The sequence below is a fragment of the Balaenoptera acutorostrata genome, chromosome 10 (assembly GCF_949987535.1).
Source record: "Balaenoptera acutorostrata chromosome 10, mBalAcu1.1, whole genome shotgun sequence".
NCBI classification, from domain to species: Eukaryota; Metazoa; Chordata; class Mammalia; order Artiodactyla; family Balaenopteridae; genus Balaenoptera; species Balaenoptera acutorostrata.
This window is the reverse complement of record NC_080073.1, coordinates 71,279,959-71,307,368: the sequence shown is the minus strand read 5'-3', so window position 1 is coordinate 71,307,368 and position 27,410 is coordinate 71,279,959. Positions and strand designations below refer to the sequence as shown.

Genomic DNA, 27,410 nt, shown 5'->3' with positions numbered 1-27,410 from the left:
CAAGTATCTATTCCGACCACAATGCTATGAGACTAGATATCAATTATAGGAAAAAATCTGTAACAAATACAAACACATGGAGGCTAAACAATACACTACTAAATAACCAAGAGATCACTGAAGAAATCAAAAAATACCTAGAAACAAATGACAATGAAAACACGATGACCCAAAACCTATGGGATGCTGCAAAAGCAGTTCTAAGAGGGAAGTTTGTAGCAATACAATCCTACCTCAAGAAACAAGAAACATCTCAAATAAATAACCTAACCTACACCTAAAGCAATTAGAGAAAGAAGAACAACAAAAAACCCCAAAGTTAGCAGAAGGAAAGAAATCATAAAGATCAGATCAGAAATAAATGAAAAAGAAATGAAGGAAACTATAGCAAAGATCAATAAAACTAAAAGCTGGTTCCTTGAGAAGATAAACAAATTTGATAAACCATTAGCCAGACTCATCAAGAAAAAAAGAGAGAAGACTCAAATCAATAGAATTAGAAATGAAAATGGAGAAGTAGCAACTGACACTGCAGAAATTAAAAGGATCATGAGAGATTACTTCAAGCAACTATATGCCAATAAAATGGACAACCTGGAAGAAATGGACAAATTCTTAGAAAAGCACAACCTTCTGAGACTGAACCAGGAAGAAATAGAAAATATCAACAGACCAATCACAAGCACTGAAATTGAAACTGTGATTAAAAATCTTCCAATAGGGCTTCCCTGGTGGTGCAGTGGTTGAGAGTCCGCCTGCCAATGCAGGGGACACGGGTTCAAGCCCTGGTCTGGGAAGATCCCACATACCGCGGAGCAACTGGACCCGTGAGCCACAACTACTGAGCCTGTGCGTCTGGAACCTGTGCTCCGCAAGAAGAGAGGCCGTGATAGTGAGAGGCCTGCACACCACGATGAAGAGTGGCCCCCGCTTGCCGCAACTAGAGAAAGCCCTCGCAGAGAAACAAAGACCCAACACAGCCAAAAATAAAAATAAATAAATAAATAATAAAAATCTTCCAATAAACAAAAGCCCAGGACCAGATGGCTTCACAGGTGAATTCTATCAAACATTCAGAGAAGAGTTAACACCTATCCTTCTCAAACTCTTCCAAAATATAGCAGAGGGAGGAACACTCCCAAACTCATTCTACGAGGCCACCATCACCCTGATACCAAAACCAGACGAAGATGTCACAAAAAAAGAAAACTACAGGCCAATATCACTGATAAACATAGATGCAGAAATCCTCAACAAAATACTAGCAAACAGAATCCAACAACACATTAACAGGATCATATGCCATGATCAAGTGGGATTTATCCCAGGGATGCAAGGATTCTTCAATATACACAAATCAATCAATGTGATACATCATATTAACAAAGTGAAGAATAAAAACCATATGATCATCTCAATAGATGCAGAAAAAGCTTTCGACAAAATTCACCACCAATTTATGATAAAAACCCTCCAGAAAGTAGGCATAGAGGGAACTCAACTCAACATAACAAAGGCCATATATGACAAACCCACAGCCAACATCGTTCTCAATGGTGAAAAACTGAAACCATTTCCTCTAAGATCAGGAACAAGACAAAGTTGCCCACTCTCACCACTATTATTCAACATAGTTTTGGAAGTTTTAGTCACAGCAATCAGAGAAGAAAAAGAAATAAAAGGAATCCAAATTGGAAAAGAAGAAGTAAAGCTGTCACTGTTTGCAGATGACAGGATACTATACATAGAGAATCCTAAAGATGCTACCAGAAAACTACTAGAGCTTGTCATTGAGTTTGGTAAAGTAGCAGGATACAAAATTAATGCACAGAAATCTCTTGCATGCCTATACCCTAATGATGAAAAATCTGGAAGAGAAATGAAGAAAACACTCCCATTTACCATTGCAAAAAAAGAATAAAATACCTAGGAATAACCTACCTAAGGAGACAAAAGACCTGTATGCAGAGAACTATAAGACACTGATGAAAGAAATTAAAGATGATACAAACAGGTGGAGAGATATACCATGCAGACGTAGAGAATGGACTTGAGGACATGGGGAGGGGGAAGGGTAAGTTGGGACAAAGTGAGAGAGTGGCATGGACATACATGCACTACCAAATGTAAAATAGATAGCTAGTGGGAAGCAGCCACATAGCACAGGGAGATCAGCTTGGTGCTTTGTGTCCACCTAGAGGCGTGGGATAGGAACAGGGGGAGGGAGACGCAAGAGGGAGGAGATATGGGGATGTATGTATATGTATAGCTGATTCACTTTGTTATACAACAGAAACTAACACACCATTGTAAAGCAATTATACTCCAATAAAGATGTTAAAAAAAATCAGTATATGATAGATGAGTGTGTTCCTCTCTGCACAAAGGTATCTGTATCACACACTCACTCCAGGAGATCTGAAAGGGGAGGAAAGAAGGAGTTTAATAGTTTTCTAATATTTATGAATTTTATCAATGTATTTATAAGAATACACTATAAAATTATGAAAGGCAAAATTGGAGGCAACAATATAGAGGTTTTGCTAAATTTCATAGGTTGCTGATCATACCCAGCTTCAGTTTCTTGGCCAATGCGTCAACTTGAACTGTGGGATCAGATCCCATGGACAGAAAACATATCAGAGGTGTTCGTGTATCACTTTCTTCCCAAGTTTTCTCCAGATTTAAGATAACTGGTTCTGTGTACTTTTCCTCCAAAGAATCTGCAATATACTTTCTTGCTTGAAAAACAGTACGGTCTGGGCACCAAGACCTAGAAATGCACACATGTTAGAGGAAATAAATTCAGGTTTTTAAAATTCTATCTAATGCTAAGCACATAAAGAACACATAGTTAGTTAGCAAAAGGATAATGAGCTAATCTTCCTTTATGCAGATATGTGTAAGATGGATGGCAAGGTTTTCTATCCTTGGATGAATGCAAGTTTATTCATGTAGTTTTGATGCTAGGCATTGGCAAGGAGTAGGTCAGAGCCAGTTCTGTTGCCAATCTAGAAGGGAACTTAAAAGTCAACTGATCCAAACGTCTCATTTTCAGAGGAAGCAGCAACTACTCTGAAGCTTTAGTTATTTTCTTTTTAAAACACATCAGTGATTATCCCTAGTAACTAAGCTATCAGCTTCAGGTAAGCAATTCCTCATTCAAACTAATACACAGGAGCACATTCATTCTTTGACAAATATTTATGGAGTGAATACTATACATCAGGCCCTGGTCTTGGTGCCAGGGACTCAGCAGGGATGCAAGGGGAGGTGTTCTCTGCCAGGTCCAGTACATGATGGGGGCTGGCCTGCTGCATACTCGAGGTTCTGCAGTCTTCAGGGGGAGATAATGTGTCAATGGTGTTAGAAATAGCTTGATCAGCAAGCATTTATTTAATACCATCTGTGTAGCCTACACTGTAGCAGGTTCTACACACAATGACACATTAAATAAATATCATTTGATATTTTTGGATCACAGACAAGCTCTATGGATTCTTATTTGTTAGTAGATTGCATTATTCATTTGACATAGATTCAATTTTAAAATGATGGATATAAGACACACCTATTCTAATAAAAACAAATAGCCATTTTGCAGTCTGCAAGTCCTGAGGTCATCACTGCTGACAGCTCTAATCACTCTCAAAGAGTGACAACAACCAGGAAACAACTTTTCTAAGAAAACTCAGGGATATAACATTAGGAAAGACAAAAACGACTCCAACATAATCCGACATCTTTTTGTTATTCTCTTGGTGGTTTCATCTCCCCCAACTCTACCCTTCTGTCTTGCCCACCACACACACACACCCCGCCACACACACACACACACACACACACACACACACACACACATCTTCCAATATAGAAGCCTTCTTTGAGCTACTGCATGTTGAGAAAACATGAAAAGTGAGAAAGAAAAGGAAGAATATTCTTCCTCAACATCACTTTCAAACTTTTGCTTCCATTTTAATAGCCAAAACAGCATTTATATGTTTCAATAGCACAATATTCTTGGTTTTAGCTTAAAATCTAATTGCCTTGTAACTCTGTGAGATCTATTCTTTTACAGAAGTAAATTCAACAATAAATGATTCATTCAATGGTAAATGATGACCAAAGTGAATAGTAAGAACATATTTTTCATATGTGTTTTGCTAAAAGCACTATCATTAACACGTTATCAAAATATACCTTTCACCATTTTATTTGCCATCCCAAACTTCAGTTTGGAAGCACATACATCTATTACAGTAACTAGTGGGACATAGTGAAGTAAGCTCACTGAGGTGGGATCTGTAATTTGACACTATAAAGTGATGCTCTAGGTCTGATAATACCTATTCTCACCTGATAAGTAAAAGCTTGTGGCAGGTATCTAGTGAGTCATTATATCCATCAGGGATGATTTCCTCCTCTGGAGCATCTTTATCAAACCAGATTTTCCATCCCTTCTCATTACGAGATATCTAAAATAAATAAGCTGATTAGCAAGCCCCAGGAATATATGCAATTAAAATTGAATAACCTGAGAAGGTCATTCTTTATAGGCAGCTAATTTTTTAAACATAACCACACTGTTTACATTTTTCTTCAGAACCAGTGACTCAGATAGATTGGATATTATGATTCCCTTTCAGTTTTTCCATTGCTCTTCTACGTTATTTGCTAAAATTAGGACTATGTATCAATTACACTAAACGACTGGGCAGGAAGAAACATAGACCAGGGCTTCTCAACCTCCGCACTATGGGCATTTAGGGCCAGATTAATTTAGTGTGGAGAGAGGCTGTCCTGTGCATTTTACGTTGTTTAGCTGCATCCCTGGCTCTACCCACTAGTCACCAGGAGCACCTCTGCCCCTGATGTGTGGCAATAAAAAAGGTCTCCAGAATTGTCGATGCACTCTGGGGTGTGGTACCAGGTTGCCCTTGGATGAGAACCACTGACATAGACCACTTTGATACCCAAACCTCTACATGTGGACCTCGACTTAAACTAGTGATAGATGACAAAATCAAAACTCTTATTTTCCTGGTCATCCCCCCACCTGGAGACCTCAAACCTAAGAATGGATGAAGTCTCTCCAACAGCTGGTCTCAAACACCTGTTCTTTCAGAAGCATGGAGAGAACCACAGGTTTTCAGAGGTATTAAAGGATGCTCCCTGAAGTCCGAGTGCTGTCAAAACCAATTACAGAAACTATAGATCGGTGAGCCTGACGCAGCTCCTCAGCAACAATCAGGCTGGATTATTTAGACAGTGTCTGAAGCATGTTTTAAAAGCCACGGCAAGCACTAATGGCAAATATTTATATAGCAGATACTATGTGCCAGACCCAAGGACTGTACTTTTACTTCTCTTATCCCCACTTTTTACTGAGGCACAGAGAGGTTGAATAACCGCCCAAAGTCCACACCATACAAGCAATTCATCATCTAGGATACAGACAGGGTGCAAGTTAATAACAAAACAATTGCTCTGTAAATCAGTTGCTCCAACTTTGTCCCTGGGACACTAAAAGATGGAGGAGAATTTCTGAAATGTTTCACAGCTGCCATCTTTCTCTGAAGATTGCAGCGGCTCTCCCTAGTTGGCTGCTGCCAAAAGAATCTGCCTGGCAGAGGGCTTGGAGGGCCTGGGTGCTGCTGCAGCCCCACCCTACTGCACTGGTACCTGTGCTCTGCTACCCAGAGCGCCCCCTGCAGGTCTCCTCCACACTGGCTGCTAAAGAGAAGGAGTTCCAAGAAGAAACAGGGTGCGTATTCTCAACCTACTGGCCTTCCATCTGCTAATTTTGACTCTACCATATAAAGCTTTCAGGGCGAGCTGCATCTGTGGTGGGATAACTCCCAGCCCCTTGCTCCTGCATGTCCCATTCCTGGCCCTCGCTTCTAGCAAAACCACCTCCAGGTGTTAAACAGTTTGGCCTGGGATGCCAAGGCAGGGCAGCTGCTGTTTGAGGCTATTTTTGTTTCAATTTCTGACACCCACTCAGCTGGGAGATTGATCTCCTGTTTCCTCCCTTCCTGCCACAGACAGGCCAAACTCTTGGCCATCTGATGGCAGGTCCCCCTGATGGCAAACTTCTGCAAGTTTCCGGAGAACAATTCTTCCTCTTCCCTTCTGGCCCATCCAATGGTGTAAAAGAAGTTGGACAGAAATAACTCATGGTGTCATGAGCATGGGGTCAAATTACAGCTTTACCATTTATGGGCTATGTGGCCTTGGGCAAGTGCTTAACCTCTTTGAATGTCAGTTATCTCATCTATAAATCGTGTCAATAATACTTCCCTTGCACAGTTATTATTGTTGCAAAGTACCTACCCATAGTAAGCAGTAGTAGCCACCAGATTCTACACCAAGGGTACTTAAAATCTAACTGACCGAGGCAAATGATACTGTATATCCTTATATTAATATAACCCATCAGCAGAGGGGTGATTTTTTCCAGTGGTACTTGAAGGCTGCCTTTACCCAGTCTCGGACCAGACCCAGACCACTTTTTTTTTTCAAAGTATTTGTTTGGGTTTGGAAGACTCAACTGTGGCTGTAGTAAAAAAACAAAGCTTACTGTCCACCACAGATATAGTCCAGGGACTTTATCCAGTTGACTCTGACCCAACCATGGTGAATGGGTAAAGAATACATAATGTTCCAGAAGTACCCCTAAACAAACACACCTAGTGTACTCTTGGGTGGGGGATAGGATGTCTGTGGAGGGGAGGGAATCACATGGTGACAGTGTGAGGCTTCTGCCATCCTCAGCCTAGGGGTAAGGCTACCAATCACTCACTTTGTCCATCACCAGCAACCGCAAAAAAGATGATTATCAGCATTTGACACTGGGAAACTGCAGGCCCTCCATTGGTGACACACAGTTGTAACCAACAGACCTCAGTAATAAACAACTGTCTTTATTCTGAGTTGCATAATTGTTTTCCGGTGAGAGCTGAATCAACAACTAATCCACAACAACCAATTTACATTTTCAGATAAGAAAAACGGGTAAATCGGGGTCTGTTTCACCATTTTCACGATTTATAACTTCACCATTTTATAAATACTTTCACCATTGAAATGACTGATTTTTTTAAAAAGGACCTCAACCTCTTCACTTGCCTCAAATTCAAATTTGCACAAATTATTTAATCATAGGCAGTGAATACATCGAGTCTATAATAAAAGGGTCCACCCACCCAGAATAAAAGAGTTCTGATTCTGATAGCAACTCAAGCAGGTTATAAATGATCCATGCCCACCACACAGAAGTAAAGGCAGTTGCCTGCACCTGTGAAAAGGTTCCTTGGGATATCCTTCTGTGCCCCGCCCCCAACCCCCTAGGAGAGCCACAGCGCCTTAAAGCTACACAAGTGTGTTGACTCCTCTGGTTGAAGGGTTTGTCACCAGGAGGCCCCAGTTTAAATGGCCCAGGTGTGTTTGGGTTTACAGATCTGTACTTTTTTCCAACCCTTTATTACCTGGTTCATAATTTCTGCAAATTGCGGGAGTTTACTCAGTTCCACAAGATTCAGCCAGGTCATATCAAGGATCCAGCGAAACGGTTTGGGAGGGCAGGCTTTCAGATCTAGAGCTGCTCCCCCTGGGGAAAGGTGTCAGTGGGAATCAGGTCAGCTTGTGCTCTATTTTTAAGAAATTTATTTTCCAAATAATAAAAAATGAGATAACCATATCACACACAAAAATGGGAAAATTGGAAAATAATCACGTTATAGAAAATGTGGTTACCTTTTTTGGGTACAGTTCCTTCAAGTGTTAGTGATTTATACCATCTTATACAGATAGCAACTCACTGTCATTTTTCCCTGCAAAGAATTTTTCTCAGGTGGTAGCAGATGTTTGCCTTTTTATTGTTTTTTAACTATCTGAAATTTATAATTTTGATATCAATGAATCGGTTGATCTTTTCATGTGTGATTTTAAAAGTCATTTCTTAGTCATCACTCCTCCAGAAGTTTGATATTCAATACTATTGAAATATTTTTTATCAGGTCAAAAAGATGGATAAATGGATAGATGAAGGGATGGAGGGAAAGAGGAAGAGAGGAGTATAATACATCTGTGGGTTTTTAAGGTTTTTAAGGGGGTAATTAATGTTCAAATCATTTATTCATTCATTTATTCAACAAACATTCACTGAGCCACCGCTATGTATCCGGCATATTCCAGGCACTGGGGATAAAGCAGAGGAAACCCAACAGGGCTCCTGCTCTCACCGAGTCGAGTGGAGAATGTGAGTGATAGCACTGGATTGTATTTTGAAGCAAATCACACGTCAAATGAGCACATTCAGTGTGACAATCTCCACCAAGATGTGTGATTATATCTGCACTTTCAAAATTCCTCTATTGCATGTCTTTAGCAATGTTTTATCATAATAATTCCAGCTCTGTTGTTTAATTCAGATGTATGCCAAACAGTGGTTCTTGAACTTTTAAATTCTATAACCTTCCTGAAGAACTCATCAAATCCCTCCACTTCACTTATCAACCCGGGGACAAAAACAGGGGAGGTGGCCGGTGGAGGGGACTACAGGTCTCTGTTCTCCCCTCCAGCATCTTCCTGAGAAGGTGAATGAGCTGAAGTACTCCTTTCGTGTAAGTCCCTTTGCTCCACCGTGGAGTCAGGGGCTCTGAGTGCCACAACACCTTTAGAACCTGTAAATCTTCCTCCCACACGCCCCCACCCCCCGCAGCGACCAGGTGAAAGAGGAGACCTTATTCTAGCACCATTTCTGCTAACACTGAGTTTACCATAGGAGAAGCAAGCCCTAGAGAAAGTCACCTGAAGATTTAAGGGATTCTCTCCTCTAACACGGAGGTAGACGCGTACCTTTTCTTCTTGGTTGTTTCCCCCTCACAGTGATTTCATGTAAACATATACCTCAAAGACATCAGGAGAAGATATTTAAGCTACATCAGTGTTTCCAACATACCATGCACCTAAACTAACCCAGAACCATCACAGCCCATCCTATTCCCCCAAATATCCTGGCTCTGCCACTTGCTAGATGCATAAACTTGGACAAAAACTCAGTTTCTCTCAGTTCTCTCTTCTGCCAAATGAGTGTAATAATAGAATCCATCAGATGGATTGCTGTGAAGATTAAATAAATGAATGTATGTAGAAAGCCAACAACAGTCATGGCCCAGAGTAAGAGCTATGTAATCATTAGCTGTTATTTTGACATTAACTCTCTGTTCTGGAAGGCTCAGGTCCAATCCAACCTGGAAGGCAAGAGAAGACCCTCTAATGTGTCTTTCTGCCCATGGTTTACAACAAAAGAAAGATGATATCTTTCTAAAATAACCAGGCAGCGGAAACAGGTATATCAATTACTCTACAGTGCAGGATTGCCCCTGGTATCTATTTCATTTTTCAAAGTGTTCTGACATTCTCGGTTGAAGAAGAAACGTCAAAGGCACCTTCCAAATATTGCAGAAAACTAGTAGGAATTAATACAAAGGGAAATCAAACATTTCTGCTATGACAAATAAGTCTTTCTTCTTTCCCCCTTAAGTACTGAGTTCAAAATGATAAAAAAAATATCAATGATCTAAGGGCCATATTTGTTAACTCTGTAAAAAAACATTAAAAACAAAGTCCTACCATCTTTTAAAAAATAATTTGGTCAAACTGTAAGCCAGTTCAAAACTAATACAAACTGTACAATAAACCAGTTTTGATTTTTTTTTCAACTCTTTTACTGTGCTGTGCTGACTGTACTGATAATCCACCCATCATAAAATCCCAAATTAATCTTCTAACGCATTGCTCATGCTACTCCCCTGCTCATAAAACATTCGAGGGCTCCCTATCGCCAACTCAAATAAATCCAAACTCCCCTCACTGACTCTCCTGATCCTATACAATCCGGTTCTCCCTGACTCTCCAGTTTCATGAAATGGGGTCACAGATGTGCTCTAACCACAGCTGAGATGTGCAGCCTTCTTTATTTTTCTGTGACAAATCAAATCCTCCTCACAAGTTCCCTCCCCACTGTGTTGCTGCGTTTCTCGGTCTCCTCGGATTTAAAGACTTTCCAAGAATCCAGTCTCTTTCAAGGAATAGCTCTGGCTTGGCTGGGTGTGCTGGGTAGGGAGAGGTGAGGTGGGGTGGGTTTGTGTCTTGATGGGGAGGATGCCTCAGATCTACATGCTGCCCCCTAGGCTTCACTTGTCCCAGTCACAGGCTGGGATCCTCTGAGCCACGACAAATCCTGTCTGACCTATGGGGGCATTAGGCTGCAGTCCACAGAGGCTGGTACTTTGTCGCTAGTTATAAAGTCCCCCTGTCCTGCAACTTCTTGGTTTGAGCCCCAGACCCTCGCTGTGCACCAGCCCTCTCCACATTTCCACGTCCACACTCCCGCCTGCCAAACCTTAGGCTTATCCATCTATCCGCTACCCTCCACCGAAGCTGTGATGCAGCTTCCATGTTGGATGTGGCTCTGGGGCACTTCCCTCTCTCTTTGAATTTAGTTGTGGCCATGCATCTTACTTGGGCTAATGAAATATGAGCGTGACGTGTGTCACTTGTGGGGTAACCTTCAAGAGCCAGCACACAATTTGCCACATCCTGTCCCTCTTCCATAGTAATTATGGAAGCAATTTGGATTCCTGGGCGACCAGGACAAGCATGTCAGATAGAGAGTAAAGGAGAAGTATACTTTTGTTGTGTTGAAATTTGAGGATTGTTTTTATGGCCACAAAACCTGGCCTATCCTGACTAAAACTAGGTCCCAAAATCACATTCATTATGCCCCCACTCTGACATTTCTCAAAGTAGCTCTTCTTTCAACCATCCAGACCAGAAATCTTTGCACAGAGCAGAAATCTTAGACTCATTTCTGACCCTCTCTTGGCTCTTACACCCAGTCCTTTGTCATTTTACTTTCACGATCTCTCATATTTGTGTCTTCCTTTATATTCCCATTGTCTTCACCCTAGGATGGGAATGCATTTCCTGTGGTTGGGAAGCTTATAACAGACTCCCTTAAACCACTTTTCTCTAATCTACACATGTCTGCCAGAGTAACCTTCCTAAAGAACAATAAAAGGATCACATCACTACCTTACACAACTCCTTATTTCTTATCAGATCAAGAAATCTTTCCTCTAGGAACCAAGGCTCACCGATGTACATACTCCACTCATTTCTTTTTCCATGCTGTTCTGTCTTAGCATGGAAGTTTTCTTCATTTCTACCTATCATCCATGGTCCATTTCAAATGTCACTTTCTTCTTTTGGGGGAGAAGGGCTGCTAGAAAATGATTTATTAAACTAATAAAGATTAAAAAAAAATAAGAAAAAGATTGGACCATTTTCCCCAGGTATCAAATAACCTGAAAAATTCATGGCTTAACCTGCAAAGGCATATTTTCCAAGGAGCTTCTCTTGATCTCACCAACCACATGTAATCTCTCCCTCCTTTCAGATATAACACTTTGTTTTTAGCTCTCTTATAACACAGGTTATTCTGCCTTATTTTGCAGGGGTTTTTTTCAATTATCTTTATTTGAATTATGAGACTTTATTTCTTTTAAAGCAATGTCTGGTTTTTCCTTGTATCCCAAACACCAGTATGGCAGGTTTGCATAGTATATGCTCAATAAATACTTGTTTAGCTGAATTGAGTGAAAATACCACTCTTTTGTCTCCTTAATTATACTTTTAACATGGAGATAAGCAATGAGCAGGGTCCTCTTCAAATATAAAATACAAGTGTGCTTTTTGTTACAGTCTTAAACATCATTATAACCCCTTGCTTAAGGAATTGATCTCTTGCAGTAGAAAGCTCACTATTCTCCCCTTTGGCATTTGGGTCTCCTAATCATAAGCAACAATGCTCAAACTTAATTAAGTAACTAAAAACTGCAGAGTTAACACAGACCTGAAATCAATCATCTTGAGTAACCAGAGTAAAATGAATGGAAATCAGCGGGGGTGGGGGGGGACGTGGGGGAAGAGGTATACATAAAGAACTTCACTTCCATTAGAACTTAATTCCTCCGGGTATTACAAGAATGGGTCTACAGGACATCAAAGAGCATGCCTAAAGCAATCTCCTTTACATAGCACATCCATATCCCAAACCCTTCACCTTTAATGAGAGCCTGAAACTCTCTGTGCTTCACTGTTCCTCTCTGAAGATCGATTTTTAAGGTCATGAGGAGTACAAAGAGGAACTTGTGGTTCTCGTACAAGCCTCTGACAGAATATGTAAAAACTTCATAGGTCAGATACTCAATAATATTTGTAATTCTCTTTTGAGGCAGTGGAGACTTCTCAGACCTGCAATATGTTTCAAAAATCAAAGAGGTAAAAATCCATTTCTAAGAGAGTAGGTAGGAATACACACAAAATTTGGGGGGCAAGGTAGTGAGGCCCCACCTGGCCATGGACTGGTCAAATAACTTCAAGAACTGGGCCAGCGAGGTCTGGTACATGATGTTGACCATGCTCATCTCTGTGATGAGAAAGTAGAGGATGCTGCCTCGGGTGGCCGCGGGCCGGAACTCCTCCTGGGCCGTGTTAATCTTGATCTCTGTTTCCGCGGCCACGTGTAGTTTTTCACTTACTTCAGCTGCTGTCTGCTTGGTGGTGTGGAGGACACCGATGAGAGATTCGTCATCTACCAAGGAACCTAAAAACCAAACAGGAAATCTGTGGAACACAAGACGGGAAAGCCACGGAAACGAGATGCATCACTTCTGAAATCACCGCGTTAATTTTCAACTTGACTTCTTCAAAGCCCACAGGATGGAAGGGCAGAATCTTAAGACAGTGAAAGCCTTCCAGTCTAACCAGGCATCCAACGCCTGAATCCGTTCTAAACATTCCTGCCTAGGGTTTGTCCCCCACTCTGCCTGAAAATCTGCAAAAGGCAATTCTCAAGGCAGCCCAAAAATCTGGTCTTCAAATGTCTGAAGAAAATTCACATCTCCCTCCAGTCCCAGTGGTTTCAGCTGTTCCTATGACGTGGCTTTCACCTCCATTATCATCTTGATGGTTCCCCTCACAGTATCACGGGCTTTTCCTTCCCACTTGTCTCACAGTGTGAGTTACACACCAGCTTGCAGGTGAATCGTACTTTCTCTACTCCTGCTTTAGTTCAACAGTCCTTGACATTGAGAACTCTGGTCCTTCTATGTCTCTAACGAGTTAGGAGATAGTGGAAGTGTCTAACCAGGAAGAAAAATCCTGATTTTATTTTTAGTTTTACTCTTCATTATTGTTTTTAACAGACATAACATGTCTATGACGATAAACATAAAAATAAAAATATCTCAATTTTAGGACACAGAAAGGTGCTCTGGAGGTGCTGAGATAACGGTCACGATATCTGCAGAGAGCGGTGCTCTGGCCTACCTAGAAGCAGGTGGGTGCTTCTGGAAGGTGCTGAGTTAGCTGCTCTGATGGGCACGCTAGGTCTGCTAGGGAAGTCCAAATTGTGACTAACCTCACACTCTTGGCTGGATCCTCAGTCAGTCCTCCTTGGTAATATTTACAATGCCCAGAGGCATCAAATGGCTGGGAGATGTCATGGACCAAGAGACAGACAACTTCGTCAGCACAAGCAGTGCAATGACGGCAGATAAAAGGCCTTTTCCACGAGGTCACCTTAAAGTGCTCGAGACTGCTGTGAGAGTAACACTTAATGTACTTCTGGAAGGCTAAGTTATTTTGGTTTTTTGTTTTTAAATCCAAGGGTTAAAGTGCTTTTGGGAAGTATTCATCATTAGATTGCTAATGAATGGTAGAATTTAGGTTGCTGTAATTTGCCTACTACAGAACAATATATCCCAGGGGGTGGTACGATGATCTGACTGCCCAGAGGAGAACCTATCCCTGACTTCTAAGTGGGAGGTCAAGTCCAGAGTGACTGAGCCTGGGCTGCTCAAATGTCTCTGACAACATTACACACATCATAACCCACAGTGGCAATTGCATTTCAACTCCAAATGAAAGAGTCAATCTAAAAAACACAAAATAGATTGAGCACATTAGTTTCCTTTCGGCAAGCAAGTTAGCCTATTGTGAGTTACCTAGCTCTATTGGGAGCCCTTATTTTTCTCAGGAGAGAGCAATTATATCAAGAAAACTGTGTTATTATCAAATGCTCAGACGCCGGTTGCTAATTCAGATATCAGATTCTCTGCAGTCCCTCTGTAATGTCTATATGGAAATTGCCTCGCTTGTTTTTGCGTGGATAACTCAATGTTTCCTAACATCTGTAATCATGAGAGCATTGAAAAGAGGGTACAAGAAATTCTTATTCATAATCCATTATGTGATTATTTCTTAATAACACAATACCTTTTGTAGCACTTAATTTGTAGAGAAGGTTATCTTCAAGTTCTTTCATCTTCCGCTTATTAAAAGTCACATCCTCCAAAAGTTTAACCCTCTCAGACTCTAACTCCTGTTATTAAAAAAAAAAAAAACATCAGAACTGTAATTACCAGTTATTATGGCAAATGCAAACTACTAGTGTTTATTATTCATTTTTAAAAGTTTAAACCAAAGTGCCATTCAAATGATACTATCGTTACTCAAATCTATTTATTTGTGTTTTTGTTTCTCTGGAAAGTTTTTTAAAGATTATGCCCACTAGCATTAAGTTTCCATAGCACTTAACACTGGCATGCATGAGATAAAACTGCTAAAATAATTTTGTTCAGCTCTCTTCCCAGCTTTAAGTTTTTTTAAATTAAGAGTGTCCCATTCTCTTTGCCCTGTTCCCACATACCGCCTCAGTGAGAAATGCTAACTTCATTTGCAGTTAGAAGGGGTAGAAACAAAGAAGCATTAAAGCAAGTAACCAAGAGGCTACTCAAGCCAAATGGAGCTCCTGAGCTGGGACCTGACTATAGGACCACCAGGTACCTGCTTTGACATAGCCAGCTGCCAATACAAATCCATTTTCCATTTTTTTGCATCTTCTACCAGAGGGGCTAAATTGGATGTCTGGAAGGTATATTCTTTCCTACATAAATAATATACTCTTAAAATTATACTTTGAAAAAAATTTCAAACTTTCAGAAAAGTTACAAGACTGGTACAATGAACTCTCATATACCCTTCACCTAGATTCCTCAAATAACATTTTGCTTTATCACTATTTCTATATAATACTTTTTATCATTACTGTTATTATTATTGCTGAACTGTTTGCATGTGTCATGATACTTTATCTGTAAAAACTTTAACACATCTCCTAGGCAACAAGACATTCTCTTATACAACCATAGTGCAATTTTCAAATTCAGAATATTTAACATGGATATAATACTCTTGCTAAATATAGAGTAAATTAAATTGTCTCAAAAGCATTCTTTATAGCATTTTCTTTAATACTACTTTTTTAAAATTTATTTATTTATTTTATTTATTTATTTTTGGCTGCATTGGGTCTTCATTGCTGCACACAGGCTTTCTCTAGTTGCGGCGAGCGGGAGCTACTCTTCGTTGCGGTACGTGGGCCTCTCATTGTGGTGTCTTCTCTTGTTGCAGAGCACAGGCTATAGGCGCGTGGGCTTCAGTGGTTGTGGCACGTGGGCTCAGTAGTTGTGGCTCACGGGCTCTAAAGCACAGGCTCAATTGTTGTGGTGCACGGACTTAGTTGCTCCGTGGCATGTGGGATCCTCCCGGACCAGGGCTCGAACCCGTGTCCCCTGCACTAGCAGGCGGATTCTCAACCACTGCACCACCAGGGAAGCCCTGTAGCATTCTTTTTTGATCTTATACAGAATCACACACTGTACTTAGAATTGCATTAAAAATGTGTTTTTAAACTACTTATTTGAGAAAGTTTCTTGAAAAACTGCTACAGAAATGCCACCACTTTCAGAAAGTCTTCCTAAACCAGTTTGTCAGTTAAAACCCACAGCACGGCATTCCTCTGTACATCTACTATGGCTTGCATCACAATCTGTGTGTCGGCTGTATCCCTCCAACTAGATTCTGTGCATCTAGAGGGCAGGAACTTGTCCTATTCATTTTTAAAAATTGAAGTATAGTTGATTTACAATGTTGTGTTAATTACTGCTGTACAGCAAAGTGATTCAGTTATATATATATATATATATATGTATATATATATATATATATATATTCTTTTTTTATATTCTTTTCCATTATGGTTTATCATAGGGTATTGAATATAGTCCTCTGTGCTATACAGTAGGACCTTGGTGTTTATCCCCTATTCATTTTTGTATTCTTGACAGCACTTATCTTGAGGCTTTGCAGAGAAGTGACTCAACCTAATAAATATTCGTTAAATTGAAGTGTACTGAATTTAGTTCAACAAGTTTATTTTACATCTGGGGAAACTGAGGATCCAGAAATATTAACTCCAAATAACATGGCAATATAATAGACACAACTAGTTACTAGCAGGGATGAGCCTAATATCCTTGTCCCCCAACCCCAAGACTAGTATACTGCCATTGTACTAGTGGCTTGCGGTATTTGATGGGGTGGTGACGAAGATCATGGCTGTATTTGCAGAGAATAGCTAATGAATTGTCTTCATTAAAGCAGTCATCCTAACAGTGGCAGTATAGAAATATGTGGACAAAATGAAATCATGTTAGCGTCCTTTTCAGTGTGATATGGAAAAACAAGCATCATGGTACAGTGGACAACTTGTGAGTTTTACAGCATGACCTGTAGAGCTTATCTACGAGGCTTGGCAGAGTGGAAAGTCTACGTGCTCTTACGGGTTAAGACCTTATTCTCCTTGGTCTCCATTTGTTCATCTGTAAAATGGGGGTGTAAGAGCAGGATTGTTAGGAGGGTTAAACATCACAGTTAGGATGTCCTCCTGCAGATTAAGTGTGCACTTTGTTTTTTCCAGCAAGGCTGGCGTTAGCATCCTAGCGCATCTCTTGAAGAGGAAGCTAAGGCCTAGAAGAGTGGGCATGGGGTGCTCTGGGGACGTGCAGTGTACCTTAGATGGTGGTGTGGGCTGCTTTACAGAAGTTAGTGTAGCCTGCATGGGGGATCTGGACCAATGAGGCACCATCTCAGAACAGACAACAGCACCAGGTAGACCAAGAAGGAAGGACTAATTTTCAACAGTTGACACCACGTGGCCCTAAGAGGTGATCGAGGCAGTGAACTGAGGGGTCCATGCTCTCTGCCAGACTGTGAAAGTGAGACGATTCCCTTTCTAGATTGCATAAGCCCTGGGCAGTTTCTTGGAAACTAAGATCAAACAGCTAATGAGGGGGGACTTCCCTAGTGGTCCAGTGGGTAAGACTCCATGCTCCCAATACAGGGGGCCCAGGTTCAATCCCTGGTCAGGGAACTAGATCCCGCATGCATGCCACAACTAAGAAGTCTGCATGCCGCAACTAAAAATCCCATGTGCCGCAATGAAGATCCTGCGTGCCCGCAACTAAGACCTGGTGCAGCCAAGATAAATAAATAAATACATAAATATTAAAAGAAAAAAAAACAGCTAATGAGAGTGGAAGCTGGAACTGGGCTCCTTTTACTCCACCAGACTGGCCGCCTTTCAAGGGCCTGCCCCGAGTTAGCCATTTCTTATTAACCAGGTAGGATTTTACTTCTCTTTTTACTGAGCCCTCTATTTCTTTGGTGTCAGCATCATTTCTCTTTTCCTTTTTGAATCTTCCTCTGTATTTGTAGCCATCTGTTCATATCACTTCCTTTCCTCCTTTCCTTAAGTCTTCTTCTGCCATTCTTTCTCTCACCCTCCCATTTTATGCATCTCTGGTCTTATTATTTCTAACCTTGCCTTTTCCTTGAAACCTTAATACTAACATTAATTATATTTTAGCAAATATAAACTTTCTCAGATTTTATGGAAATATATGTTATACAATACAAATATATAAAATTATATTTTATACATAACATTTAATGTTTTCTGAGCTTTATCTTAAAACTTAGTTTAATCTATCAGTCTCTTAAAATCTTCCAGCCTTAACTTCTTCTTTGTTTTATCAGAACCCTCAATTATACTTAACTTCTCTGCTTCAGTGCAAGTTTCATTTAATTAAGATAAAAGTATGGCTCTCTAGATCATTAGATTATTAGATTGTGGTGTTATCAATTACAATCAAGTACTATCAATTACTATTGTAGTGTAGTAGTTGAAACTACTATAGTGGTAACAATACTCTTTCAGAGCAAGTTCTTCTTTTCCATTATTTTATTGAATTTTCCAGGTGTATCCAAGACTATTCATCCATAGGGCAATAGATATGAAAGTCAACATACCCAAAGCTTTAAAGTCAGAAGTAGAAAGAGTGGTGTGTGTGTGCACGTGTGCTTTTGGTGTTGGAGGAGAGGTGAGTTACATGATTTCTCAACAGGACTTGAGACTACAAAACAAATATTTATGCTAACAAAGGTAACTATGATTTGCTCAATTTTTTCTTTTCCATATACTCAACAATTTCCCAATACATTTAAAACGTTTATTATAATTTATTATAAGTAGAAGTTCTTTACCTTGAGAAATTATTACCTGTTTCTCTGTTAGAATTACCCTCCTTAGTAACTGGTTCTCAAGTCCTTTCATGGTAACAGTAAAATCAATGACTGATGTTTTAGCATTGATCTCAGGGGTAAAGGCAGGGTTTGGTAACTTTGTTGTAATATAAAGTTTAAATGTATCCATGATATCACATTCCTTATCTCCGACTTTCACCTACATCGATTCAAATATTAAATTACAAACAGCTTAAAGGACAAGACAAGAAATTTGGGTTCAATTTAGGAGAGAGTTTATCAAAAGTCAGTGCAGTGAAACGAATGAATTACAAAAATCAGTTGTAAAATTTTAATCAGTGATCTTAAATAATAAAGCCTATTCCTTTAGAATAATTTAGACTTGTGGTCCTGCCTGAAAATGTTTTTAGCCATGACACCAAGCAAATTAAATGAAAAATTTGTCCAAAACAAATGTTGAATAAAGGAAAACTCAGACATGCCTCATATTTGACTGTTTTTTCCCACCTGAGGAAATTGTTTCCTGCTATGGAAATTTGTTGTGTTTATAAGAAGTGTTATTTCTTTTTGCATTTCACAGTCATATCTGAAGCATATTTGACAAGAGAAAGGGTTAATGAAATTTTCAGAGGAAAAAAATGCCAACTTTTTTTTCCCAGAAAGATAACACTTATCTTAAACACCACAATTTTCAGTGTATTAAAACCAACTGGGTTTGCTACCTAAAACTCAGGTGGAAATTATAACATTTTAAAATGACTTAAATTTTTAATTAATCTTAATACTTCATGTGATTGAAAACCACATTGCTAAGGCACTAATTCTTAGGCATCATGACCTTCACATTGCAGATAAGAATCTGGGTCTTTTAAAAGGCCTTCAGGAATGGACATACTACAACCTCTTTTGGCATATTAAATATGGCATATAAAAGAATTATGAAGAAAATTTTTCTGAATAAATCTGTCTTTGTTTAATGAGAAAATTGGCATTCTTATTCACTGATATTCATGAAATTAAGTTGTCCAAAGCAAAAAATCTCAGTCAGAAATGCTGTCATTCAATAAAACCACAGAAGCCTAAAAGTAAAGAATGAAACCAATTAAAAAAGAAACACTTGTATTGAAAACAATTCATGTTATCACCAATGATCGGGAACCGTATTCCACTGCTTCCAGCAAAGTCTGTGAGTTTGGATTGAAAGTTAATAAAGAGAGAAATAAAATCATTGTCCATAGACTTAACTAAAAATGCCATTTTATCCAGTGAGGAAACACAGGCTTTATTGTATAGATGTATACGTGGCTTGAAAACCAACTTTCTCAGAGCTGCTAAAATGTACATATTTTGTATGTAACACTAATATATTATTACTATGACAAGATGCCTTTCCTTAATACGTTAGTTTTGGATAAATGGCTATTGTTACCAAGATATTGTTCTCCCCTTGTATTTTTTATATACTATTTTTTAAAAAAGGAACACTGAATATGAGTTTGGAAATAATTTTTTCCAGCATGTCAAATAGTACCACCTGAAGGAAATTGTCTTCACTGCTATGCTCAAAAAGATACGGAGATGTCACAATTGTTCTTTTCTTCTTTTCCTTTTCTTTTTTTTTTTCTTTTTTTTTTTTTCCTTTTTTGAAGCTCACCTTGAAAGTGGTGCCTGATTTAATGAAATTCTTTTCTAATACATTATCCAGGGCTGGATCCAACTCTTCACGAATGTCCTCAATGAGAAGGGGTCGGCCCAAGGAAAGACTGTCCTCCAAATGCGTGCGGAAATACTTATGGTTCAGAGAGGTTACCTACAAATAAAGAGTTCATTGCTATATAAATGTTACAAAGAATGTGCCTGTTCCTGAGTGGAAACCAGAGATATGTTGGATAAGTGACTAAGAATTCTAAGGACTGTATAGGAAGCCTTACTTATAAAAATAAAAGTAACACACAAAAATTAATTTTCAAAACTTGGTGGGTCATGACTTTGTGGAAGCCCTGGGTGTGTGATGGGGGTCTCAGATCAAAAGAGGAGAATCAAGTGGCATTCTTTAGATGGAAGGTCAGAGTTCTGTTCCAGCAGATGGAAGAGAAGTGATCAAGGATTAATCCTTTAAACTTACATAGCTACAATCATTCAGAGAAAGCAAACTAACTTGCATTTTTGTGATATTCACTTATCTTCTCAGGACACCTATGAGATGAATAAGTGATTAAAAAATAAGCATGGAAATGTCAAAAATGATACACTGAGTCAAACTAAGGGTCCATCCATGTATTCTGTCTCTAAGAGTGACATAACGTAAGAATATGATACTTTGCATAAAATCAACCTAAAAGACTTATACATTCACTTTTTATATTTTTACATTAAAAAAAATTAGAGTTCTAAATGCCTGGTGGGGTCCCCCAATTTTAGATCAATGTTTGTTATTAGTTAAAATAGACACACTGGGCTGGTTGATCTTTGCATTAGCCAATTGGCTTTGAACTCTTTACTTCTCCAGTGATCCCTCCCCCTGCCTAAGTGTGAGGATTCCCAAAGGTTCAGTCCTCATCCCTCTACCTTCTTATACGCTATCCTCTGAATTCAACTATTGCCTTTATGCTACCGTGAGTGCTGATCCTAAGACACAGCGAAGATCCACTGGGACAGCAGGTGATTAGGAGAGTGAAATTAAAAAATATTATCTCCCACTTGCAACGAAGAAAGGTGTGGAATTGAAAAATTAAATAAGTCTATCTTTGTCCTGTTTTGGTTAAAAAGGAAATAACTAAAACAAAATATCCTGCACACGAAGGAATTTTTTCCCCCAGATGGATAGCTTTATTTATATAAATGATGTGCTGTGAAAGACCTTACTATGAGTTGATAAGGTAAATGAATCTAAACAAAGAGCTTTAACTAGTTTACTTAAACAAGATGAAACAAGGTCCCAGGAAGACTAAACGTAATTGTCCTACTCTATTCCCCAAGACGCAAACTCTATTTTTGTGATGTCCTTCCCAAGTGTGATGGTTAATTTTATGTGTCAACTTGACTGGGCTAAGGGATGCCCAGATAGCTGGCAACCATCTTTTCAAGGTGTGTTTGTGAGGTTGTTTCTGGAAGAGATTAGCATTTGAGTCGGTAAACTAAGAAAAGAAGATGGCCCTCATCCATGTAGGTGGGCATCATCCAACCCATTAAGGGCCTGAATAGAACAAAAAGGTGGAGCAAGGGCCAATTTGCTCTCTGCTTAGGCTGGGACATCCATCTTCTCCTGCCCTTGGGACTTCAGACCCGGACTGAGGCTTACACCATTGACTCCCATGGTTCTCAGGCCTTCTAGGGTTTGCACTGGAACGACACCACTGGCTTTCCTGGGGCTCTAGCTTGTAGATAGCAGATCTAGGACTTCTCAGCCTCCATAATCCCATAAGCCAATCCCTCATAATAAAACTCTTTCTATATATCTATACCTAGATATCCTTTCAGTTCTGTTTCTCTGGAGAACCCTGACTAATATACCAAGTAAAAAAATAATTTTCAAATTGTCAATTTATTAAAGATTACCTTTAACCACCTTCAATATCTTTTGTAAACTTGAAATAATATCTTAGAGTCATAATTTCAGGTTTAATTCACTTCATTTTTCTCATGGAGGAATGCTTGTGGTAGCCACGACAAGAGCCTGTATCTCCTGCACGGATACTCTGGCATTCGGGCTTTACAAAGTAGTCAGTGAATTCTTTATAGGGGAATTAAGTGAATACATTCTCTTTCCAGAGGTCAGAGCTGTAGGTGCTGGAGATGGCATTGAAGATGGTCTTGATGCAGCCCTGGACATATAAAATATGTTTTGTTTTTCATTTATAAAGTGTTTCATTTTTCATTTTGCCTTCCTTCCCAAGCAAAGAAATAATAGTTTTGTTTCATTTTGTTTTCTTTTATTTGTGTCTGTGCATGTGCTTATCCACATATTCAGAAAAATAATGTTTTCTGAGTAAAAAGGATGCAGTTCAATTTGCTTACATCCTAGCAGTTGATGGTTTTTAAAATAAGGAAGTGTCTCTGGCATATTTCTGTTACTTCCTCAAGAAGCTTCTTGGGACAGGGTTGCATCAGGAAGGACATGACTGAAGGCTATCAATGAGTTTAATGCCGAAATGGAGAGATAAAGACACAATCAGGAAAAATAAGAATAAGATGAGCAGGGAGATCAACAGCCAAGGGAGACAAGAGGAGTGAGGAAGGGAGCAAGGGACAAGTTATAGCTGAGCTGGATCCAGGGAGCTAAGTTCAGGAGCAGGAGTGCTCCAGTACATGCCACTCATGCACTTCTGTGTATATAGCTCCTCAGGAACTGCATTCTCATCAACCCCATTTCCCTTAACTCTTCCCTTCCACTTATGCTCACTTCCCAGGATTTTTCTGGGTTTTCTAAGTAAACACAGACTGGAGTCTTAATGAGGTGGGAGTATCTTGAGGTGATCCATAGTGCCGGACAGTGTCCACGTGCCTGCAAAGCCCCGATCTCAGAAGGAAATCTTTCAATATTTCACCATTAAATATGGTGTTTCTTGTAGGCTTTTTGTAAATACTCTATCTGATTAAGGAAGGTCTCTCCTAATCTTAGTTTGCTGGAAGTTTTATCATGAATAGCTGTTAAGTTTTACCAACTGCTTCATCTGCATTTATCAAGATGACCACATGATTTTTCTGGGTTGGTTTGTTTGTTTTCCTGTAATGATGACATACTTTGATTAATTCATTTAATTCAATAAATATCAGAATTACTACCCTATATAAAGAGCTGTGCAGAAAATATAAAGATGATGTAAAACCATAAGCCTTGCTAGCAAAAAGTTTATGGTACATTAGAGATAAAAGACAAACGTGCAAAGAACAATAATTTAAGGCAGGCTCCTAGTCCATAACAGAAATACAAGATGCGTGAGGAGTCAGGACAGGCTATATTAAGCTGGGGACTCAGGCAAGTTTGGGTAAAAGTAGCATTGGATGTGGACTTTGAATAATGTTTAAGACTTTTATCTGGGATGTAAGTAAAGTGGGCAGTTGGGTGGAGAAGACATTCTGGTTAGCAGACATAGTACAAGCAAAACTATGCATCCAGAAGGCTTGGAACTGGGAACAGTGTCGAGGAAACAATGAACAGTCCATATTGTAATACTGAATTGAAACATCAATGTAACAAGATCTCCAAAGGAGCCAGGAATGTTGGAATCCTGCCCTTGTCTACCTCTACCTTAGGATTAACACCTTGGTAGAATCCAACTCCAATAATGGACTCTAGCATGCTATGTGGTATTACCAAGTGCCTGAGCTAGGTTGGAGCAAATGGCCTTAAACTGAGGAATCACAAGTCTTATTTTTGTCATTTTCTTATAAGCCCAAACTCAAGGCCCAGAATAAAGGCCACATCCAACATTGGCAAAAGCAATTGAGCCAGAGAAATGGACAGAGAGAAGGAGAGTGAGATCAAGAGAGAGCACAAAAGAGAAAATAGTCAGAGCATTTGTCCCAAATCACTGTTACAAAACTCAAGGGTGTAAAGTAGCAAACAGTTATCATCATAGAGATGACAACTTTATGACTGACAGGTTCAACTGAAATTGTGGGAAAACACCATGATTTCAAGATTACTTTCCCATGCACCAAATGGTACATACCTGCAAGTCATTTTCTTTTTCCTTTGATTTAATCCAAGTTTTGCCTTGAGTTTGTGGGTCTATGAGGAGTGGGTATCTGGTGGCCTTTGTCACAATGATGCCGTTCTGAATGGAGAGGTCATCTCCTGGTAATCCCTGCAGCCCCCACTCACCAATCTGAATAGCAGGAAATGGATGTGGCCATTCAAAGGAACACAGGAAGGCTTTCGTTAGTGATTAACAGTGCCACGATATAAAAGAATTTAAAATTTGGACATATTTTTCCCATTGACACTATGCAACAAGTACCTAGAAATAAACCAAACTCGTAAATGTGAACCAAACAACATCAAATTAAAACAAACAGATTTATCATCTAATAAATCCTTTCTCTAGTAACCCAAGACTAGGTTTAGTTCTTTATATTGTGTTTTCATACTTATGAGGAAATATTGTAAATTGATTGCATATTGAACCTGATTTGGGGATTCTGAAGCATGGTTGCTGAACATTCAGAGAACAGCAGGGACTTGAAATATGGTGAGACTGGGCGGGTGGTGGGATCCAGATGGGCTGGAGGTGGCGGAGATAATGAATATTCTGAGACCTCACAGTAGGTAAGCCCTAAGGGTTAAGTCTCTGAAACTTCCCCTTCCTGCCCTCTGGTGCTGCTTACATGGGGGAAGGGACATTGCATAGCTGGAGGCAGAGAAATTAGGGGAGATGAAATATTATATTGGTAGGAACTCATTAATAATGCTTTTCTTAATATTTCCTTTCAAAATCAAGAGGGAATTGCCAGTCTGGCTCCACGTGGTCAACAAAATCATCCAAGATCCAATGAGCCAACCAGCCTCCACGTTCGTTAAATTATCCCAGCTCCACCAAAAGCCACAATCGACAAAGAATATCCTGGCCCACTTCACCTCACCTGTGCCCAGTGCGTCTCCAATACATTACTCTTCCCTGTAAGGACCAGTTGAACACTGTTTGAATTGAAAAAGATTAGTTTTTGACTTTTAAATAGAGGTAACTTGAAATTAATAGTTTGGCTTTCCTAGGGAAACTGCAACTGGGGAACATATTTACAAATCAAAAAGCAGCTCATGAATACAGATTGCCTGGAAAGCATTTCATACCACAGGAGCTACAACAGGTATACTAAAAATTGACAGTGGCATCAAATTCCCAGCAAGGAAGGTTAGTACAGCAGTGCATGCTATTACTCAGTGATGGCAGATCATGCTATTGTATTATACTGTTGGACATTATAAAAAGATGGTTAATGACCAAAAGAAAGTTAATACCAGTACTTACGGCCAGCTAACACCTACATTTTCCTAGAATGTTTGTAAGAAAATGTGATTTAATAGGACTGGTGTAAATAATGGAGGCTTATTAGAAGAGCTCAGTATTAGCAAGCCTATAACTCACAAATGATCTTTTCACTCATAGCAGTGCAATGGGTATTAATTTGAAAGCAAGATTTCTTAAAATGCAAAGGAACTTTTGTATCACAAAGAAAAAAAAATTTTGTAACACTTTAGCATTTTCAAAACAATCTTTTCAATTAAATGCAAAAAGAAAAAATTAGGTGTACCTTAATTTCGTAGTGAGTAGGAAATAAAATGAAATTCAAATAATGCTGTAAGGAAAGTAACACTTACTGTTGGAGGATCCACCAACATTGAAATAAGATTCAGATTTTCAGTGAAAGGAATCTTCCGTGCTTTCAACTCTGCCTCCCATTGATCTTTAAGCAAATAGTTCCTAAATATCTGATTGAAAGGACCAAGATAGGAAAGGAATCCAGTGCACAGCAGAATATCACCTACAAGTCTGTTAAGAAAAAACAAAGTGAATCACTAACACATTTTAAGTTCTCCCAGTAAGGAGTTTGAAAGCCCACCAGGCAGTTTTGTTACTAGGTGAAGTCCTTCTTTGCTCCCAGCTTAACACTTGGCAGCCAGACATGGAGAGACCATGCAAAAATGAGCCTAAAGGTGCAAAACAGGGTAGGGGTGGCCTCATTCGGAGTAAGTCAGGGAGCAAGAAAGAAGGCTCCTTTCTGAAGCCTACAGGTCCTGAAGCTTGACTTCCAGATGAGGAAAGCATCCTTTTCCCATCCCATGCCCTGGTCTTGTTCAGATTCAATCTTGATTTAACCACTACTTCTTCTTCATCCTCTTTTTTTTTTTTTTTTTTTTTTTTTTTTTGCCATTCTCCTACTCCCCTCTCATTCCCTCTCTTTCAGTCTTCAGAAGACACCAGCCCAAGATACCTTTCCATTTAGAACAAACTGTTGATCCACACTTTCAAAATCCTTGAGGTGAACAGTATAGAACTGGAACCAGTAACTAGATTGTTCTGGCAAATCCAGACAATATTAGAAGCATTCTCACACTGAAAGCCCACATTGCTGAACCAAAATTGAGGTTAAAAATATTTCACCAAGTTTTCGTCCTTCTCCATTTTACTGAGAGTGTGGGACTCAAGCTCTAAGCACTTTCTTAGATGATGGGATTCTGAGATGGGGATATGGAAACAGAGGAGAAAAGCACTTCAAGGAATGAGACTTTATGTTCCCCCATGCCACAAAGAGGTGGCCTTTGGGGTGATGACTAAGAAGGAAAGCAATTATATCAAAGACCAAAAGTTATACCTATTAATCTGAGCTTTGAACTCTTTGCTTTGCTGAGTCCATCGGACTTTTTCTCCACTCAATCCATCGATGAGGGTGGAAGCTGCCTGCATCTTTTTCCGGCACATGTCAGCATCATTAAGCAAATCCTACATTCATAAAGGGAGAATGTCTCAAAGAGCTTCTTAAATTGCTTAATCAAACATCCATTATATTCACACATAAAAATACATGGAGGAATTTCTTAATTTGTAAAATAAATATAATCTAAAAATATAGTGTCAGCAAAATTTTACATATTAAGTTCTTGTAATTCATTCATAATATAGTTATTTTACCTTATGAAATTTCAAGAAGAGCCATTTTGTAAGAGAGAATCCAAATCACATAACTTAAACAGTATTTCTATTAAATATTCTCAAAACAATAAATATACCTTTTTCTTGGATTTAATAATAATTCTGAGTCCTTTGCAGTTTACAAAGGATTTTTTTCCCCAGAAAAACCCTACACGACAATAGTATGCTGAAGCCAGCTTGCATCAGCTCAAAAGAGTCAGCTGTCACATTTTTCAGAAAATTTGTGAGCTGGTGTTAAAC

At 39.3% G+C, this 27,410-nt stretch overlaps 1 protein-coding gene across 1 annotated transcript in view; it reads right to left on the bottom strand.

The window, feature by feature from the left end:
* DNAH8 (dynein axonemal heavy chain 8) overlaps positions 1-27,410 on the bottom strand; it is a 337,653-nt gene that overhangs the window by 96,761 nt on the left and 213,482 nt on the right. The window contains exons 72-82 of the mRNA XM_057555266.1: positions 26,833-26,960; positions 25,838-26,009; positions 24,192-24,347; positions 20,171-20,326; positions 18,533-18,715; positions 14,347-14,452; positions 12,421-12,673; positions 12,131-12,321; positions 7,488-7,609; positions 4,357-4,475; positions 2,571-2,773 (exon numbers count right to left, since the gene is read on the bottom strand). Coding sequence (XP_057411249.1) covers positions 2,571-2,773; positions 4,357-4,475; positions 7,488-7,609; positions 12,131-12,321; positions 12,421-12,673; positions 14,347-14,452; positions 18,533-18,715; positions 20,171-20,326; positions 24,192-24,347; positions 25,838-26,009; positions 26,833-26,960 — 1,789 coding nt within the window. The remainder of the gene's footprint in view (positions 1-2,570; positions 2,774-4,356; positions 4,476-7,487; positions 7,610-12,130; positions 12,322-12,420; positions 12,674-14,346; positions 14,453-18,532; positions 18,716-20,170; positions 20,327-24,191; positions 24,348-25,837; positions 26,010-26,832; positions 26,961-27,410) is intronic.